The sequence below is a fragment of the Ambystoma mexicanum genome, chromosome 11 (assembly GCF_040938575.1).
Source record: "Ambystoma mexicanum isolate Mex_15411 chromosome 11, UKY_AmexF1_1, whole genome shotgun sequence".
NCBI classification, from domain to species: Eukaryota; Metazoa; Chordata; class Amphibia; order Caudata; family Ambystomatidae; genus Ambystoma; species Ambystoma mexicanum.
In genome coordinates, this window is record NC_090934.1 from 705,739,738 (window position 1) to 705,760,457 (window position 20,720).

The following is a 20,720-nucleotide window of genomic DNA, read 5'->3' on the forward strand; positions in this document are numbered from 1 at the left end:
TACCCCTACCTGGACGACTGGCTCATCCGAGCCAAGACGAGGGAGCTTGCCGTGGAGCACACGGCAAGGACCATCCAACTTCTCACGGACCTGGGATTCTCCGTGACCTACACCAAGTCCCACCTGGTACCCGCGCAAAACGCACTGTTTCTGGGAGCGAAGCTCGACAGTGTCCCTTCTGGCCTCCCCGTCGGAGGAAAGGACCAGGTCCATCCTGGGCAAGGTACAGCGGATGTTGGTTTCCGACGCGGCCAAGGTGAGGTCCATCAAGTCCCTCCTCGGAATGATGTCTTTTTGCATCTACCTCATTCCCATGTGCAGACTCCGGATGCGCCCGTTGCAGGAGTTACTGGACGCGCGCTGGACCCAAACGACGGGCGGCTTCGAGGAGAGGATCACACTCGACTAGAGTTTCCGCCGAACGGTCCGGTGGTGGGGCACCCGCGCGCATCTGACGGCGGGCATGGACTTCCAGACCCCAGACCACCAGGAGACAGTGACCACGAATGCCTCCCTGGAAGGGTGGGGAGCGCACACCGAAAATCTGCACGCGAGAGGCCTGTGGTTCCCGACGGAGAAGTCCCTCCATATCAACGTCCTGGAGCTCCGTGCAGTGTTCTGGGCCCTCAGGTCCTTCCTTCCGTCCCTCAAGGGCAAGGTGGTGAGGATCTTCACCGACAACACCACCACCATGTTTTACATCAGGAAACAGGGCGGAACCAGGTCCCCAGCACTGTACAAGGAGGCGCAGGACCTGTGGCATTGGGCCGTCGCCCAAAGGATGTTTCTGGTGCCGTTTCATCTGGCAGGGATAAAAAAACACCATCGCCGACTCACTCAGCAGGGAGCTGCGCTCGTGCCACGAGTGGGAACTACGCCAGGATCTAGTGGATCGCCTCTTCCGACGGTGGGGCACACCCCAGATCGACCTGTTCGCGACGGCGACGAACTCCAAGTGCCAGGGGTTCGCCAGCAGGTTTCCCCAGGCGAGGAGCATGGGCGATGCTTTCTCGTTCCCCTGGGAGGGCCTGTTCCTCTACGCGTTCCCTCCTTTGCCACTGCTAATCCGGCTCGTCAACCAGCTCAAGAGGTCACGGTGCAGGATGATCCTCGTCGCACCTGCGTGGCCGAGGCAGATATGGTTCCCGGACCTTCTGGATTTATCAGCGTCCCTGCCAATCAGGCTGCCGGTGGACGCGGATCTACTCTCCAGGGAAGGAGGCGCCATCCTCCACCACGACCCGAAATCGCTGAACTTGCAGGCCTGGCTCCTGCAGTGCTAGAGTTTGGAGGATACGACACACCGGCCGACTGCAGAGAGGTTCTTGCAAAGGCCAGGGCGTCCTCGACTCTTAAATGCTACGGACACAAATGGAAGAGGTTCTCTGTCTGGTGCCACGCACAGAAGATTAACCCTCTACGGATTACGGCTCCCCAGGTACTGCCGTACCTGCTGACGCTGGCCAAAGCTGGACTGGCACACGCGTCCATCAAGATTAGTCTTGCTGCGATCTCCCGATACACCAGAACCACGGGCCGGACGTCCTTGTGGTCTCATCGTCTGGTGAAAGAGTTCATGAAGGGACTGTTCAGATCGTTCCCGCCGGTGAAGGCTCTGGCCCCGGCGTGGGAGCTCAACGTGGTGCTGACCAAGTTCATGGGACCTCCGTTCGAGCCTCTGCACTCTGCCCCGTTGAAGTTTCTGTCGTGGAAAACAGCGTTTCTTGTGGCCATCACCTCCGCACGACGGGTGGGAGAGATCCAGGCCCTTTCCTGCGAGGCCCCGTACTTGACTTTTCACGACACGAGGGAAGTGCTCAGGACACACCCCTCCTTCATGCCCAAGGTACCGTCGGACTTCCATCTCAACGAACCCTTGGTGTTGCCTGTGTTCTTCCCGTCGCTTTCGTCGCCGGCTGAGAGGACTTTGCACTTGCTGGATGTGGCTAGAGCGCTGAAGTTCTACGTGGACCGCACGAAGTGTTTTCGGAAGACGTCACAACTCTTTGTGAATTTTGGACCTTTCAATCACGGGAATGCTCTCTCGAAGGCTTCCATTTCCAGATGACTCTCCGGCTGTATCATGTACTGTCATCGGTTGGCAAACCGACCGCTGCCTGGCCGTCCGAGAGCCCATTCCACTAGAGCGATCGCAGCCACCACGGCGTTCCTTTCGGGTGTGCCCCTGCTGGACATATGCAGGGCTGCTACGTGGAGGTCGACGCACACCTTCACGAAATTCTACTGCGTCGATCGGGATTCCAGGGAGGAGTCCAGGGTCGGCCAAGCAGTGCTGCGCAACCTGTTCGCCTGAGGTGAGCCTGGTGAGGAGGTAAGATGCTTAATGTTGGGTTTGATGTAATGCTTAATGTTGAGCCTTTGCCACCTCCCGTGGTGGTGCATGTGTGTACTGCTATGTATTCTTTATTCATGAGCATGTGAATCCATGCCAGACCCCATGCTGGAGAAGGAACAAGTTACTTACCTGTAACTGTTGTTCTCCAGCATGGGTCTGGCATGGATTCACATGCGAACCCTCCCGCCTACCCGTCTGCGGCGCTTCACTTGGTCATTCTGCCACTTCACGTGCTTCCAAATCTGAAGATGGCTGCCAGAGGCGGTGCTTAGGTAGAGGGCAGTCATTGGCTGTGGTCAGTATGACGCAGAGACCAGTGATTGGTTATTACTACGAAAGACAGATCAGAAACGAAACTGATACTGGTTTTTTCTTTACCGAGGATTCCCAGCCTGACGACGGGGAATATTCATGAGCATGTGAATCCATGCCAGACCCATGCTGGAGAACAACAGTTACAGGTAAGTAACTTGTTCCTTCTTTCTCCTTATCCTCCCCCAAACACCCCCTTAACCCACATAGCGTCTCCTGATTGTGCCTGTGGTCTTTTCCCCTTCCAGGGCGTGGGATTGTTATGTGTTTTTGTGGCAGTTACCTGGTACCTTAAACTCGGCTTCCTTTGTTATTCTGACTGCCTCTGTCCATTGCTAATTGATCAGGGGAGGAGGTATGTGTATTTGTGGTCATGATGGGAGCAGTCCTGTTCAATGCTGGCTGCCTCTACATCGAATGCTGTGTTGCGTTGCTTCTGAGAGATGTTTACTTTTGTGTTCTCAAAATTATATCACTACAATTTAAAAAAACCACTTTGGAGTGTGCAATGTATTTTCACCACTGAACTGGACTATAAAGGACTTGTGCTGATTTCGACCTTGTTGAAAAATGGCCAAAGCAAATGGTGCTGCCCCAAAGGTTATGCTTTAATGTTGGGGCCATTACATTATATTTTGGAAGTAATGTGCAACATCTTTCCCCTTTTCTTAGGTTGAGAATAGAATGATTGTCAAGCGGATGTTCTCTGTGGCTATTGTGAATAGTAAATATTTGTCGAAGGGTAAAACTGACCTCTTGATCCTCTTCTTACTTGAACACCAGAAAGATGTTTTCAAGGTAATTTTAAACCAATTCCTTCTGGTTTTGCCATTTAACATTTTGAACAACCCTAACTTCATCTATTCTTTAATAGATTCCTGGATCCTTGCACAAAATGGTTAGTGAGAAATTGGCGGCAATGCAACATGGAGATCCAGATAAAGATTTAGGTAAATGTTCTGTGCAAAGTCTAAAGTCTGTATCCAGAGTTTGTTCTGGATTTTGTAATCTTAAATTTGAAATCTACTGTTCTTCCCAATCAACCTTTTTCAGTCAATCAAATGACTACTTCACCTGGTGAGAGTAGTGGAGTTGGAGTACTTTTCAGAATGACAGTTCACACATGCAATTGATTTTTAAATGATCCATACAGAAAATCCAAACTAACCATGCGTGTTGGTATTTTACCTAACTTTCAGTATGAGTTCCCAATTCTTGCCGCTTGGAGCCCTATTTGTGCAACACCTGATTACAAAAGGGGTTGGAATCTGTTGCAGGTTTCTGGAATTAATGGTTAACATTCTTGCATGCATCCTACCTTACCAGGTAGGTTTTGAACTAGATCTACATGATTACTTGATAGTTTGATCAATTATTCATGGACTTGTCTTTAAGATTTTGCCACCTGATTAAGCCTCAAAATATGGAAACCTATGATTCTACGATTTTAGCCCCTTTACATTATTTCACTAAATTGAAATGAATTATGTATTGTTATAAATGAAAGAAATGGGTACACCTGCTTTGTCACTTCCCCTTGGGTGTAGTTGACCTTTTACTTGCTGATTTAGGCAGCTGGGGAAGCTACTGAATTATCTTGTGAGCTCTATGGGCTTCAGCTTGATTCTGCAAGGATGCAGGCTGGCCTTGTTGAATCTAGCTTTTTCGTGAACATTGACAATGCCTCAAAACAAGGTGTAATGGCTTCACAGGCTGAAGAATGATGGTCTGGGGGGTTGCCCAGAGCAATGTGAAAGGTTAACATGAATTCTAAACCTTCCAGCCATGACCTCTTTTGTTCGGCTGAATGGAAATGCTCTGACCTAACTCCTAGCATACAATAAGCAATCTGTCAATACTACATCCACAAACCATGGAATTGGTGATTTTGCAAGAAAATCTGAGGATATTCCACTTTGTTTCCTCTTCCCCCTACTAGAGTGTATTGACGAAATTTCTAAAAATGATAAATCAAAAGGAATATAGATTTCAACATGATAGTCACATAAAGGTATTGTTCAGAAAAGCCATGATTTTCTCCATGGTTATGATAACATGTGGCTCTTTTGCAGCTTAAGATGTGCGAATCGTTTTTTTTCCATTTGGGCCATTTTTCATACAGTTAAAACTGAACAGTTAATGAACAGACTGTCTAGTGTTGTTCAAGGAATTTGCATCCGTTTTAGTCTTTCACTAACAAAAGCAGTACAGTTCTGCATCCTTGGTTACCTGAACAATTAGTTAACTGGTCTTGTTGTGAGTACTGATATCAAATGTGAAGCTAGTCCACCAAACACATACAAAGACCTCTAACAACCTGGGACATGGCACCCAATTTCTCATTCTCAAGTTAAATACAGGATTCTCCCAAATACATTGCCTCTCCTCCAGGTAATACCACAAGACTTTCTAGTTCAGATCTATAGTGACACATGCCATGTTTAGGTTGGTCTTTATAATGGTAAGAGGAGAGGAACTTGTATACATTTGAGATGTAGTCTAGAAAAGGCTTGCATGCATGTAGGGGCAGGGTCTCCTAGCTTGAATTGGTTGTGTACCAATGTCTGTTGGGTATACTGGATTGCATGACGGTCCATCACACCAAACATAAATGTATATGCATCAAATTCTAAGGGTGGGCCATCCATGGTTTAAATTGATCACTGTTTTCAGTCAGGGCTGAACGAATGGTGACCGAGGTGATGGGGAAAGACGACACTTGGAATTTCCTAATTGCATTTCTTCAGTATTGTAAGAAATTCACTGACTTAAAGCATTAGCAACTAAGGTCCAAGCCCCTCCTTGACAGCAAAGCTACATTCAGTGAGGCTCTTCAGCCCAAGTTGTTCCAAAGCCAACCATTCCTTCAACTGCAATGGTATGGCCCAGCGAAGCACTTGGACTGAAAATATTTATCCAGTTTCTGTACCCCTGAACAACCATATTCACATTTAACACTTTATACATCCTTGTGATCTTGTTGGAGTAAATTTGAAAATGCATTGTTGGATCGTTTGACATAGGATCCTAACGGGCCGGATTTGGATGAAGGAGAAACCTGGGAAATGTCACTTCAATACAATTTAATTTGCCCAAAACAAGAAGGCTCGAATTTTCCACCACTTCTCTAGGCCTTTGTATAGGGTAGTCATGTTAATTTTATTAAAGATCATAAGAGTTTGTAATGAACTACCCAAGTATTGAATGCTCAGTTTTTCCCATTGTATCCCATATTGGGACAAAAGGTTCTCACAATCTCAGGATTATACCTATTGATTTTGAGGCCTGCCACCTACTGGGTTCATAATCTGTAAATGGATGATGTCCGTCTTAAATGCTAGTTTAAGCCTGCACACCTGCTACCACTGAATTTCCTTGCTCTTCTGGGTTTCATTACCTCTGCAACAGTGGTGAAAATGGACACCGGGTGGTGAATACACGAATACCTCTTCAGTGGGATTGGTGGAGAAGGCTATTAGTCTGCATGCCTTGGGAGGTTTGCTGAGATATAATGCAAGAGGCCGAAGCCAAAATCAAGACCGGACAAGCAACCAGTCGAATGTCCTGCATCACAGGATAGCATGCCAAATGTGAATCGGTTTTTAGACCGTAGCAATGTCATTGATTTTACAACCTCCTCTGGTCTGTTTTCCAGGATAAATCCTGTTTCATCCGTGTCGGTTAGAATTGTGTTATAATTTCTGGGTCAGTTATTTTGTAATTTTTCAAGACATTGCTAAGCTGTGTGATAGATTGAGTATTGCTCCTCCTACAGCCCTAATTTTCACCATTACTGTAGATCCTAGCCTAATTGTCTATTCCTGATGGCATAAAATTACTTTAGAATGTAATCCCAAAGCATCTGCTTTAGGGCTTTCTTTTAGAGAAACTAATAGCTTTCAGAACCTTCAGTTGTGGTGACCACCTCAACAGTGCTCATACACTCGACTCTATAGTGCCATATCTTCCAGATGTTAGGTAATGGAGGCATTCTCCATAAAGGCTTAGTTTTTCTTTTTCATTTGATTGAAGCAGTTGCTGGAGGTGGAAGGCTGAATATTGGCTTGTTTTCAAGGTACCGCACCTCGATGTCCATTTTAACCATACTGTCTGAGAGCTTGCACATGGCAGCTGAAAATATGAAACTTTGCACCCAAATGATTGCCTTTTAAGCCTCCCAGATTGTGTTCCAGTAGGTCTCTGGTGGGAAGTTATCAGTGTATCCTCCTTAATTGATGTGTGTCCCGAGTGTTTGGCTGGGTTGGTTAAAGCAGGAACAGCTTTCAAATTCCCTAACAAGTACACAATAGAGGGAGGTGATCAGAGCATCTTTGTTTTGATTGACCCTGCCATGACACATTTAACCCATTCCTGATGAAAGGTATTCTTGGTGTAAAGAGCCTTTATGAAAGTGGGCATGTTTAGAGCCCTGATCACCGTGATGTAGGATGCACCAGACATCCTAGATGCCAAGAGCATGCCCGTCTTCCAAAATGAGTAAATAGTGAAGCAATGAGGTGACCTGCCTAGAAATCCATTTTGACATTAACATCTCCAAGAAGGATATCGCCCAGGGCAACACAAATCTCTGAATCGTGCATGAGGTATGGAAGACGTTGATGGTGGTTTGGGCCTTAAAGACCACTTATTTTTGCCATCCCTGTCCTGAAACAACCCTGAGTGGAAGACAGCCTTTTCACTGAGCAAAATTGCAACAGTTTGGTTTTACTTAATGGCTCAACGGAGCTGTAGGACTGTTGTAAACCACATCAACCCTGTGTGCACAGAATCAGATTTCTGCTTAAACGTGGGAATTTAGTCCCTTGACATCCACGGATCAAACATTCAGCGATATTGTGTTCACCCTTATTTTAGGGAGCGATCACCTCACACTACACAAGTGAGCTTGAGCACCCAAAGTGGGAGCTTGGAAACTTGTACATTTCCAGGAAATGTACTGCAATACAAAATCTGTTTTGCAGAGCCCATTTGGCGCCTTGGGGAGGTGGGTCAGGACCAACGTGTAGTTGAATCATGTGTGTTCAAATAGACCACAAAGTTGCTTCTGAGAATTGATAATCCACTCCACAAAGACCTTTTTGTTTCCCCATTCCAAAATGGTAATAGCCATCGGCTTTCGACTCCCGACACCCCCACCAGGTCTGTTAGGCAGAATTGCATGCAGTTGCCCTCTGGGACCACCACATACAATTAGGACTACAGCAGGTGTAAGCAAAACCAACCTTTGGTATAAGTCTGTACTACACAGTTTTGTGGTAGCGAGCCGAGCAGCCAGGCTTAGCTTATCTCGAGGGAATATGAGCAGTAAAAGAGGTTACACAGAGGTCTTACAATCACAGTGGTTCAAGTAGACACTTGTACTCAAGGTTTCTTGGTAACACACTTGTTGTATTACACAATCTTTTAGAAAACATTTCACTAGAAGGAGGCAACTTAATAATATGCACAAATATACTTCAATAGCAAACCAATAAGTTTCTGAACAAATTAAGCTCCCCTGAAATAGGAGCAAAATGGCATTTCAGTTACTTTCAATGGGAGTAAAAAGGCACAAGTTAGCAGAATAGATCACAAATAATTTCTTAGGCAGTGCAAATAGTTATAGTTCACTAGAGGACTCGATTCAGTTCAATAGGCCTAGGCCAAAGTCAATGGACTAGTGTCTTGGATAGGAAAGAGCAGTTCTTGAAGTAAACAGTTAAGTCTTTGCAAAAGCTCTCAAATAGTTTGTACGAAATAGAATCATATTTTGGGTCACAAGCTGATTAGGCCTGCAAGTTGGGAAAGTTTCATGAACTTTCACCGTGAGAGAAGTGTTCTCTCAATCGGGTTGGCACAGTACCTTAGTATGAAGCAAAAGATGCAGCTGAAGACGTTGGTTCCTGGCAGTTCCTGCCGATCTCACTGTTCCTGAGCCTCAGTCTTGGGGACAAGAGGGAGGACATTGAAACTCCTGCACTGCATGGGTCCATCGAAAATGCTGACAAAATGGAGTCACTTCAGTTCGAGTAGCTGTTCATCAAGCACACAAGCTGGTGTCCTTACCCCTGGTTAATCCTAACCAGCTCCGAGAATGGTATCCAGGTGGCTTACGAGTTGATTGGTCCTACCAATTCAAAGGAAGAAGTCCTTGAAGGGGCTTCTCTTTCGAAAGGAGCTTGGGCAATTCGGACCTGCAGCATGGCTTCACCGGGCAAACCAACAGTTCAGGACTTGCAGTAGCTGTCCTCTTCCAGCTCGTCTTCGGTTCTTTCATTCCAGTGCCCAACTCGGCTTTCCAGTCCAGGAGACTCGCCTTTTTAAACCGTTTTCTCCCATTCATTCCAGCCTAGCTGCCACTCGCCCAGCAGGGTAGCTATCCTTGCTGTACAGTCAGCCAGCCAATCACGCCAGAGTGCATTTGGGTCTCCTAGGAGACTAAGCACAGGGAGTTTTGGGTACCTCCCTCACTTCCTGCCCACCACAGACACTCAGACGCGAGAGGCGGTCTTCAGTCTTGAAGCCTGCCAAAGGCATGAAAACAAAGGGCCCAAACCCGGATTGGCGCGCAGACAAACACTAGAAGGACCTTTCCAAAAAGAAATGGCAAAAAAAGACCGGGACCTGTTTAAACAAAGTGGCTTATGCGCCATCTTGAAAAACATGGCTCCCGCGATTTTTAGCTATCAGTGTTCGCAGTCGGGAAAAATCATGGTAGTTTTTTGTAACACCACTGCCACCAGCCATTTCGATAAGAAAGGGTAGCATTTGACTGCAAGCATTTGACTGCTACTTGAAGTCCTAGACACAGGGGATACTAGGTAACCCCTCCAGCACTCTATAGGAAGATGGTGTGTGCTGGGTCTAGGAATTTAAAGACTAGTAAAGTCAATTTAACCTTACATTCTCTGAGAAACAGTAGTTTATCCCAGAGAAGTTATTTAAACCTTTGGGAAGTCTAAAAAGACATCCCTCTGTCACTGCACTGCACTGAGGGTGCTGTGTAACACGCATGAAAAGAAGCCTATGGAGTTATCTTAAAACTCTATAACCAAAGAAAATAAACAGAGAAAACAAACAGAATTAAAACGTAGAGTCCCAAAGTTCAGCAAAAGAGCTGGGGGTCTCAAAGGTAGAGAGGAATTAGCAAGTTTTGAGAACTCTCCCTATCCGTCTACATGGGTTTATTTGTCATGAGCTGATGATGAATACTTAAACATGCTTCTAGGAAGAAAAAATGTAATTAAAGCAAGTAATTGGCAGTGAGAATGGGGCATGGTTCCCCTGCCATCCATGACCAAAAAACTCCATCAAAAGCCACAAAACACTACTCCTCAAGAATAAAAGTTAAGAGGAGCAGATTGATCTGGCACCCCCAGGCAAAACATATGCATCATCCTCTGAAGCAGTCACAAGCCCCTATCCAATTGAGCCAAAATCAACCCTACCTCCATGCTCTCTATTGATGGAATGTGCTGTACACACATTACAAATTCTCTCCCACCGTGCTGATGTCTCATTCTTACGGGGTAGGCAGCTCTTAAATGTGACATCTGAGCAAGTTTCAGTAGTTTGATACCATCTTACCTGTTGAAATTAGGCTAACTTTCCCACTTGCAGGTAAGCTTGCAAGGTGAATTCTACTGCAAATGTGCGTCAATTGGTCTTTGTGCCTGGAGAAGATGTCCTGTGAAAGATGTCGAAAGATTTTTGGCCTCTCAAAGTAAAAGTTTACCTCTTTCTGAACTTTGGATAGCTTCCTGAATCGGCTGGGGATGTGTCAGCCTTTCAGAAATAGTCAAATATTTGTCTTGAGAATACCAGGTGTATTTTGTCGGAGTTGCATACATGATATGCCATTTATGACACACCTATATACAAGTGCTTGAAAGTGCGATGAGGCAAGGGAGGGGGAACAGAAGGAAGATCACAATCTTAGGCTGGGTGTCATTCAGATCACGCAAGGGAAGGGGGGGGAACTGTGTGTGGGGGCGGGCAGGGACATGTAGAATAAATAAAAGCAGTAAGTAAAGGGTGTGGCCAGCTTGTGGCAAGTGCAAGTGCAGACATCGGGTGTCGAGTGCTTTTAGGGGACTGTAGGGTTACAGAACAGTCCCCAAGTGCGGGGGTTGCCATGGAGGCAGTGCAGGTGGGCAACTGGCGGGGGAGGGGACCTTGGTCCGAGATCAGGTGGCCAGGTAACCAGTGCAGTTTCAGTTTTAGCCAGGAGTTCAGCAAGGGAGAGGAGAAGAGAAAGCAGAAGCGATGAGGAAGGGTTTGAGGTGCTTCCAGAACCAGAGATGGTTCTCAAGTTTCAGGGAGGCTGTTCCAGAGGGAGGTCCCAGCCGAGGAGATCTACCACCAACTCATTGCTTGGAGAAGCTATTGACCTGGAGGGAGTTGGAGGCGGATAAGCGAAGAGCTCGAGAAGGAAGATCTCTAGGAAGAGAGAGTTGAAGGTATTGAAGCCCCAGACCCCAGAAGGCCTTGTGAACAATGCAGAGGGTTTTGAACTTAACCCTCGCAGCCACTGGGAGCCAGTACAGAGATTTCATTCCTGAAGAGATGCAATGCCTGGCCTTGAGGTCAAGGACCAGTCTAGTAGTCCTGTTCTGGATGAGTTGCAGAGGGCGGAAAGTAGAAGCAGACAGATTTAGAAAGAGGATGTTGCAGTAGTCCAGTCTAGAGAACCAGAGCTCTGGAGACTGTGAGCTTCTGGGGGAAGGAGAGGAAAGGAAGAATACCTCTGAGGAGGTGCAGCTGGTAGTGTGACTTCTTAAAGACGTCCTATTTAAGGAGAATGTGGAGTCGAAGATGACCCTTGGGTTTTTTGCCTCGCAGGTGGGAGCAGGAAGAGGGCCAAGAGAGGCCAGCCAGAGTGACTGGAAAGGAGGGAACGGGTGTGCCGATGAGAATCCATCTTACTGGCATTGAGGCAGAAATCATTGGTGGCACACCACTCCTGGATAGCAGACAGACTGTCGGAGATGAGCAAAGGAGAAGAGGTGACTGAAGGTAGCCTGAAAATGAGTTGTCATCCGCATAGCACTGAAAGTTGGGGCAGAGAGCAGCGATGCGGTGGGCAAGAAGTGCCAGGTATTGGTTGAACAGCCAGGGAGAGAGGTTGGACCCCTGGGGAAACACACCAGGTAGAGATGGAGGAGAGGAAGGACCAAAGTTGGCCCGCCCTGCCTTCCCTTCTAGGTGCAACTATTAACAACTCTAGAACGGAACATTCAAGCTCTGTGTGAAGGAAAACCTTGGAATAGGTGTAGTTGTCGCATCTCTTATGGATAAACTCCTGCACATTGGGGAGCATCTTGTCCTCAGCACAGGGGTTCATTGTCATACTAGCAGTCTCAGTAGGTATGGGTTATGGAATTGGCACCCACAGAGCTTTAATACACGGGGATGGAGCAGATGTGAGTCAGGATGTGTGATGATGGGCCACCATGATTTAACAGAATAATCCCAGCACGCCCCAGAAGAAAACTGCTTTGGAGAAGCAACAGTGTACAGAACTGGGAGTAGCTTGTATATACTCACTGGCTGGCCTATTAACAGTCCCTAATTGGGCTAGCAGGAATAGCTTCTGGAGTGCTCCAGGGTTCAATTTCTGTTAACCTCTTGCTCATGAGTGGACAGCTTAGGAAATGGTACTGCAAGCCTCCCAACCCCAACACCCCCACACCCAACAGCCCAGGGATCCAGTGAAGTGTGCTCACTGCACAAGCCACATCTACTATTTCCCTGTGGAGGGGCTTGGGTGGCTCCACCTAGTGGTGATCCACTGATCTGTTAACATGGTGTCTGAGTGGAGTGGGACTTGAGATCTGCTATTGTGAGAGAACGGATCTCAACGACCGGTGGGGGGTGTCTGTACTTCCACTCCCTATATGGTGGAGGGGAGGCACAGGAGACCCCAGCCAAGATTCTCTATTCGGTAGCAATGGTCGAGCAATCAAGGCCTAGCTTCTCAGGAGGTGATGCAGGCTGGTTCTTAAGTACAGTGTAACCCCAAGCCCCCACAAAGGAATATCCACACTCTGTATTGGTTAGAACACAGTCTTTATATAATCAATAGTTAAGGTTATGTACATTCATCATGATAGCTCACTTTGTACTCTGGCAAAATCTACAATGACAAATATTTACAATTCTAAAGTGGTACCACCCTAGATCTCATTGAAGTGCATGAACAATACTGTACAATATCACACAGACCAATAGAGTGAAACCAACAATAGAGAGAGGAGAGAAAATAAGATGGTTGAGCAATAGGCAGAATACTGACCCCTACCACTAGGCACAGTTCTGTGTGGAGATCCCCCCCCCCCCCCACCTGGGCAACCTGTAAAGAAAGATATAGCACAAGCCCAGTCCATATATTGCTCTGCAAGTCTTATTTTCCCCTATAATGTTTTTACCCCCCCAATGTACCTGGTGGAGTCGAGTTCCTCGAAAAGGCGTCGACAAACGTCGAGGGACTCGCTGTTCGGCGACGGGGAATCGACGGCCCTTCTTGAATGCCTTCCCTTTCAAGCGGGAGGCACGGGGCGTCGAACGTCCGTCGACAAACGAGGTAGAACGATGTCGAAGAGGCGGCAGCTTCGTCCGAGCAGTGCTCGTCGGCGTCCTGCAAGGCGGAGGTGTGCGGGGCACCTCGATGACAATAGTTCTGGACCGCAAAGATTGTAGAGACGGGAGCCCAGCAAGGGCGTCGAGTCGTCCGAGTCTTTGAGGTCGTCGGGTGGCGGGAAACCCACCGGCAGGTTTCTCCTCAGCGCGTTGGTCGTCCTCTACTTTCTCCGGCAGGATAAGAGGTCGACGAAGCGGTCGAGAGAGTCCTTCGATTGGATGTTCTTAGGCAAAGGAGCGGACGGCTCCGGTTGTCGGCGGCACGGCGTCAAGTGGTTCCCACGGCTGGGCAACACAACTTCGACGGGCCTCCAGCGGTTCCACAAACCTGCGAACCCTGGTCGACGGCAATGGACTTCGACGGCGTCGATGTCCGGGTGCTTCACTTCGATCTCCTCGGCGGTCCCGTCTCGGGTCGACAGCCTTTCGAGGATCTGTCTTCCAGGGCGCTTCGGCGAAGATGGAGCGGTGCTCGATGGTCCCTCGGAGCACGGGAAGAGGGCGCCTTACCAGGTCCTCTCTCGGGTCAGCCCTCGACGATCTCGTCAGCCTTCGGATCGGTCGAAGCAAATGCCACAGCAAGTCTTCTTCTTCCAGCTGGACGTCGTGGATCAGCAGTTCCAGTTACTCGTAGAGTGGAGACTCCGCTCCCTGGCTGCTTTAGGAGCACAATGGTCGCTTCTCAACCAAAAATGTCCCTTCTGAACACTTTTCCAGTGGTGAGAGGTCCCCAGATATACTATCCTCTCTCTCATCCACGCTGCTGGCACACACTCAGCAGCCAATCATACTGCAGGGCATTCATGCAGTCAGTCAGCCAATCAGGCACACAGTGCATTCAGGCCACACTCCTCCCTTTCAGACACTCACAACAAGGAATGTGGATTGGGACAAGTACCCAGCCATTCAACACTACACACTGCATTCAGGCCAGTTTCGGGCAGGGCTGTCTCAGTCTTTGTCTCACATGCCAGAAACCAGACAACCACAACAAGGAGTGCATATTGGTCACCCACTCCATTCACCCAAGTCCCACCCACAGGAGGTACCCACAACATACAGTCAATGGGAAGGCTCCAGTCAGTCTAGCTGGGCCTTCACAACAACACCATATATGGAACTTCCACCCAACAGCCAGTCAGGGGGAAGGGACAGTGTCAGGGCTTCCCAGGACTTTGGGAAAAACAAGACAACAGGCAATAGAAAGCAAGAGGCCACAGGGGCCATCTTGTTTCTATCAGGAATCAACTGATCCCAATGGCAGGGCCTGGGTGTCCCAAAATGGAGGACACTCAGAGCACCTGGCAGATTCAGCATGGAGCTGCCATCAGCCCATACCCTGCTCTGTGGGCCACCCACAGGTGCCCAAAAACATACACTAGGGGCACAGGGTTGTACCCCTACCCATGGGTGCCATAAGGGTATCCCATGGGTCTGTTCACCAAACCAAAAGAGAGAGCTGCACTGCCAGGAGTCCCACATGGACTCCTGGGCAGAAAACATGACAGAACACACGGTAGAAACAGAAAAAGGACAAGGATTCAGAGGCCCTGTCCCTCGGATGCATTTCCAGCATCAGTCGCCCCCCCCAGACTGAGGTGGAGGGTGTCTAATCTCCCACGGGATACACCCTCATCCAGACGGTCAACATACCTTCTGGAAAGGCCATCTGCATTATCGTGACTCTTCCCTGGTCTGTGCTCTATGGTGAAGTCTAGCCCTTGCAGGCTAATGGACCACCTGAGCAATTTCGGGTTCTCACCCTTCATCTGCATAAGCCACTTCAGGGGCTTATGATCTGTTTGGACCTTGAAGGTAGACCCCGTAAAGTAGGGCCTAAAACGCCTAAGGCTCCAAACTATACTAAAACACTCCTTCTCAACAGTAGCCCACCTAAGTTCTCTACCCTTGAGTTGTCTACTGATGAATATGATAGGGTGCTCTCTCCCTTTGTCATCTAACTGGGACAAGACAGCTCCAATTCCGGTGTCGCAGGCATCCGTCTGGACGATAAAGGGTCGGCTGTAGTCAGGCGCACTCAACACAGGTGCCCTACACAGACTTTCTTTCAAGCCATCAAAGGCCCTCTGACAGTCTTCGGTCCAATTAACCTTCCTAGGCTGCTTGGGTGACGTTAGAGCGGTCAGAGGTGCAGCTATGGTTCCATAGTCTGCCATGAAATTGCGATAGTACCCAGTGAGGCCCAAAAAGGCTCTCACCTGGGTTTGAGTAGTGGGAGTCTCCCAGTTCTGTACATCCTGTACTTTACAGGCGAGAGGTTGGATTTGACCCCCTCCTACCTCATGACCAAGATAGGTAACTTTCCCCTGAGCTATCTGGCACTTGGTGGCCTTGATAGTGAGGTTAGCCCTTTTCAAGGCCTGCAACACCTTATCCAGATGTGTCAAATGCTCTTCCCAGGTGGAACTGTAGACGGCAATGTCGTCTAAGCCACACAAAAGGCTTCCAGCCCACTGAGCGCATGATTGACCAATCTCTGGAAGGTGGCAGGGGCATTCTTCAACCCAAAAGGCATGACCCTAAACTGGTAGAGTCCCTCAGGTGTTGAGAAGGCCGTCTTTTCCTTGGCATGGTCCGTCAGAGCTATTTGCCAATAGCCTGAAGTGAGGTCAAAGGTGCTCACAAACTTGGCAGCAGCGATGGTGTCCACGAGCTCATCAGCCCTGGGTAATGGGTGCGCGTCAGTTTTGGTGACGGCATTGACTCCTCGGTAGTCCACACAGAACCTCCAATCCTTGGGGCCCGCCTGGGAACTTGCTTTGGGGACAAGGACCACTGGGCTGGACCAGGGACTGGTTGAGGGTTCAATAACACCCAGATCCAACATCTTGGCGACCTCAGCCTGGATGTGGTTCTTGACGGTATCTGACATACGGTAGCACCTGCTTTTGACAGGCACACTGTCACCAGTGTCAATTTCGTGCTTACACCACGGTGTAAGGCCTGGCTTCAGTGAAAACAGAGAGGCATACTGTTGGAGCAAAGCCCTACAGGCCCTCTGTTGCTCTGTTGTCAAATCTGGAGAGAGATGTACTCCCTCCACTGAGCCATCCTGAGGGTTGCTATGCAGCAAGTCAGGAAGGGGCTCACTCTCATCCTCTTCTTGCCCAGAAGCTAGCAAGAGACATGAGACTTCCGCTCGCCTGTGGAAAGGCTTGAGCCTGTTGACATGGAATAGCTGAGGAGCTACCCCAGGGGCTCCCATGTCAACCAGATAGTTGACTTCGCCCATCTTGGAGATGATCCTGAAGGGTCCAGTCCACTTGTCTGCCAAAGCCCTAGGCTTGGTAGGCTCCATCACAAGGATTTCCTGTCCCGGAGTCCAATCCACTTGCGAGGCTTTAAGGTCATGCCAGTACTTATTCAATTCCTGGCTGGCCTTGAGATTTGCTGTTGCCTGACCCATCATCTGTGTCATCCTCCGCCTGAGGCCTAACACGTAGTCCCCCACTTGCTTGGCGGGACCTGGAGGGGTGGCTTCCCAGCCTTCTCAGATCAAGGCGAGGGGCCCCCTCACGGGATGTCCAAAGAGTAACTCAAAGGGGCTGAAACCAACACCCTCTTGAGGTACCTCTCTGTAAGCAAACAGCAGGCATGGCAGGAGGAGATCCCATTTCCTCCTTAGGGGCTCTTCCAAAGCACCTAGCATGCCCTTGAGAGTTTTGTTAAATCTCTCAACCAGACCATTGGTCTGGGGGTGGTAAGAGGTGGAGAACTTGTAGGTTACCCCGCACTCTTTCCACATGGTTTTCATGTAACTCGACATGAAGTTGGATCCTCTGTCAGAGACAACTTCCTTGGGGAATCCAACACGGGTGAAAATGCCCAGGAGAGCCCTGGCAACCACCTTGGCCATAACCGTCCGAAGGGGAATCGCCTCAGGGTACCTGGTGGCATGATCTACCAAGACCAGGATGAACCGATGTCCACCTGAAGTGGGAGGGTCAAGGGGACCGACGATGTCGATGCCTACCCTCTCAAATGGGGTGCCAACCACTGGCAACGGCTGCAGTGGGGCAATGACACTGCCTCCAGTCTTGCCAGACAACTGACAAGTTGGGCAGGTCCTGCAGTGGGACTCCACTTCTACTCCCATCCGTGGCCAGTAGAAATGGGCAGAGAGCCTCTGCTTAGTCTTCTTGGTCCCAAGATGACCAGCCAAGGGCACCTCATGCGCCAACTGCAGTAGGAAGGGCCTGTAAACCTGGGGTACCACCAACCTCTTGCGGGCACCAGGTTCAGGCTTAGTGGGCTCACTAACAAGGAGCTCACCCTCCCAATAAATCCAGAAATTCCTAGGCACCTCTCCTTGTGCCTGGGCCAGGGCCTGTTTCCTCAGTCCCTCGAGAGAGTGGCACTCTCTCTGCCCCTTACAGAAGTCCGCCCGGGAGGGTCCCCCTTCAGCTAACAAGCATTGAAGGTCGGGATGATCCTCCGGGTTAAGAACCTCTCCCACAGGAGAGTCTTCTGCCTCAACTCCCAAAGGAGTTGAGTTGGGGTTTTCCACTGGACCCAGCCCGTCCTGAGCATGGATCCCAATGGGTGCAGCAGGAAGAGAAGGTGCTCCCTCCACAGAGGTGGCCTTCTTGGTCTTCCGCCTTTTTGCCTTAGGCCTCGCCTTTGGCTCGGGTATCTGACCCACAGCCGGACCCGATGTCACCTGTGATCTAGTGACGGCAGCAGCAGTCATGGGAAGACCATCCGAGATCAACCCCAACTCTACTAGATCATTCCCTAACAAAATGTTAGCAGGGACATTGTCCTGAACCAGGACAGGAAGCTTCGCTGTCTTGTCGCCAATCATGAGTGTGACTAAGGCTACAGGGGATAATTTGGGAGGCCTACCAGCTAACCTGGTGGTTTGCAGAGGAGCACCTTCATAGTCCTCTGGCCTGAGCAGGGTCCTGTCCACCACTGTCATGCTTGCCCCAGTGTCTCTCAAACCAGTAGAAGGCTGGCCATTCAAGAGGACACTTCTCAAAAATCTACGGGTGTTCTGTGGGGTAGTCGCCAGTACTTCTGCGTACTGGTCCCAGGCCCCAAGGGACACTAAGGAAATCTCCACCGGAGCACCAAATGTGATACCGGCAGAGGAGGGGAGGACAGTGGCCTCCACCTCAGACACGGGGTAAGGGTAGGTCAGGCTGACAGCCTGTACTCCAAGTGCCTTACCTTTACACTTGGGGTCACCCCTTTTGTGATCCAGAGCCCCACAGTCCCAACAAGCGCCAGGAGTGCGGGGTACGGTACTGGAACCACTGGGAGCCTGCTTTGCAGCAGGTGGACCACTACTCTTATTCCCACCCCCAGATGACTTATCCCCACTAGATTTTTCGGTCTTAGGAGAGGAAGGTTTTGGTTTACCCGACTGTGATTGCTTGGGGGACTCCTCAGCTTTCTGAGAGGCCCCCTTCTCTTTATCCTTGTCCTTCCCACTGGAGTCCTTAGGGGACACCCGGTGGGAGACCCACTTGTCAGCCAACCTAGCCAGCTTAAAGGGGTCCAAAATGTTCTGGTCAGCCACATACTGACGCAGCTCTGGTGAACAGGCTTCAGAGAAATGCTCAAAAAACAAGAGGTGGGACAATTCAACAAAAGTCTTAACCTTGTATCCATCGATCCACCCCATCATGTTCATGTGCGCAGCACTCACCCAGTCAACCCAAGACATATTCTCCTTTTTCTTAAAATCCCTGAAGCTTCTAAGGTATCGGGTAGGTGTCTTGCCGAACTTGGCAATCAAAGCAGACTTCATACACTCGTACTGACCCCTTTCTTCCACACTCGGCTTCAGAATACAGTCATACCCGGTTTGAGGCACACTGCTTAACAAACACTTCGCCCAATCTCTTTTATCCACATCATGAATCTCACAAGCCATTTCAAACGCTTCAATCCATTGGAGGATATCCGAACCCTCCACAAATACACCAACCAAATCTTTCATAAACTTGGTGGCTGGGGACCTGACACTCTCACTGGATCTAGCTGAAGTCTCCACTCTAGCTTTCTCTAGCTGGATCCTCTGACATTCAGTGTCCTGGCTCTTGAGTTCAAGGTCCTTATTTCTGAGTTCAAGATCCCTATTCTTGAGCTCCACTTTTTGAGCCAATTCCTCTTTCTTAAGCTCAGCATCTATTTCCAACTTGCGGTATTCAAAGGCCAATTTCATCCTTAATAACTCAAGTTCTAAGGAATTGCTGGAGTTTGGAACAGAGGCAGCAGGAATGGTGGCATTCCCAGAAACAGATTCAGCTGAAACCCCAGGGGCAGAGTCCTCATTGGTTGCATTCCCCCCCTCATCAAGAGTTTCACTATCAGTCTGGTAGTCCACCAGGGCAGCTATCAGCTCAGCCCTAGACTTATCCACAAAGTCTAACTCCCTAGCTTCACAAGCACTCTGGAGAGCCTCCAAGCTCATCCGAGTTAATTTGCCATTCGCAATAGACTCCATTGTTTGTAATGCAGTTACCTTGTACACAACTAAACCTTAATTCAATAAAGGGCAAATATCCTTTGTAAGTGGCACGGTTATACACTGATTCTTAAAACCATAAGCATCCCACCGCTGCCACCAGTGTGAGATAACGGATCTCAACGACCGGTGGGGGGTGTCTGTACTTCCACTCCCTATATGGTGGAGGGGAGGCACAGGAGACCCCAGCCAAGATTCTCTATTCGGTAGCAATGGTCGAGCAATCAAGGCCTAGCTTCTCAGGAGGTGATGCATGCTGGTTCTTAAGTACAGTGTAACCCCAAGCCCCCACAAAGGAATATCCACACTCTGTATTGGTTAGAACACAGTCTTTATATAATCAATAGTTAAGGTTATGTACATTCATCATGATAACTCACTTTGTACTCTGGCAAAAAGTAAGGACTGCCACAACTCTTCCTCCTGGTGCGGTCTTCTACCAGTACAGGCCTACTGCAGCCTTTTCACAGAGCAGCACTTAATGTCGGCGATCTGCCAAACAGAGGAATCTGGTTGTGTAAGTTCAGTGACGTAACACAAAATGTGGGGGCCCCCCTGCGAGCCATGCTGAGGCCCCTCCCAACTCGGCAGCAAATCACGGGTCACACCACACTCTGGTCTGGCCTAGATTACCACGCTTGTGCAATACGCACGAACATGATGCTGAATAGGTATGCCGCACACTGCACTAGGAGAAAGATATAAATATGTTTTAATGAAATATAAAGAACACTTTCTGATAAAAATTGGCTAAAGCCATAATGTTTGCAATTGTTTTGTAGGGTAACACCAATCCAATCTATGCAAGTTGCCAACAGTGCACAGGAACATGAATGCTTTGCTATTAAAAATGCCATGCCACAATGAAAACCTGTCCAAGTGACTGCACAATGTAGACCAGTGTAGACACGTAATAAC

The 20,720-nt window shown here is 48.9% G+C and overlaps 1 protein-coding gene across 1 annotated transcript in view; it reads left to right on the top strand.

The window, feature by feature from the left end:
- The window catches only part of DEPDC7 (DEP domain containing 7), a 594,836-nt gene that overhangs the window by 541,262 nt on the left and 32,854 nt on the right, over positions 1–20,720 (top strand). The window contains exons 7-8 of the mRNA XM_069623575.1: positions 3,341–3,466; positions 3,543–3,618. Of these exons, the coding sequence (XP_069479676.1) occupies positions 3,341–3,466; positions 3,543–3,618 (202 nt within the window). The remainder of the gene's footprint in view (positions 1–3,340; positions 3,467–3,542; positions 3,619–20,720) is intronic.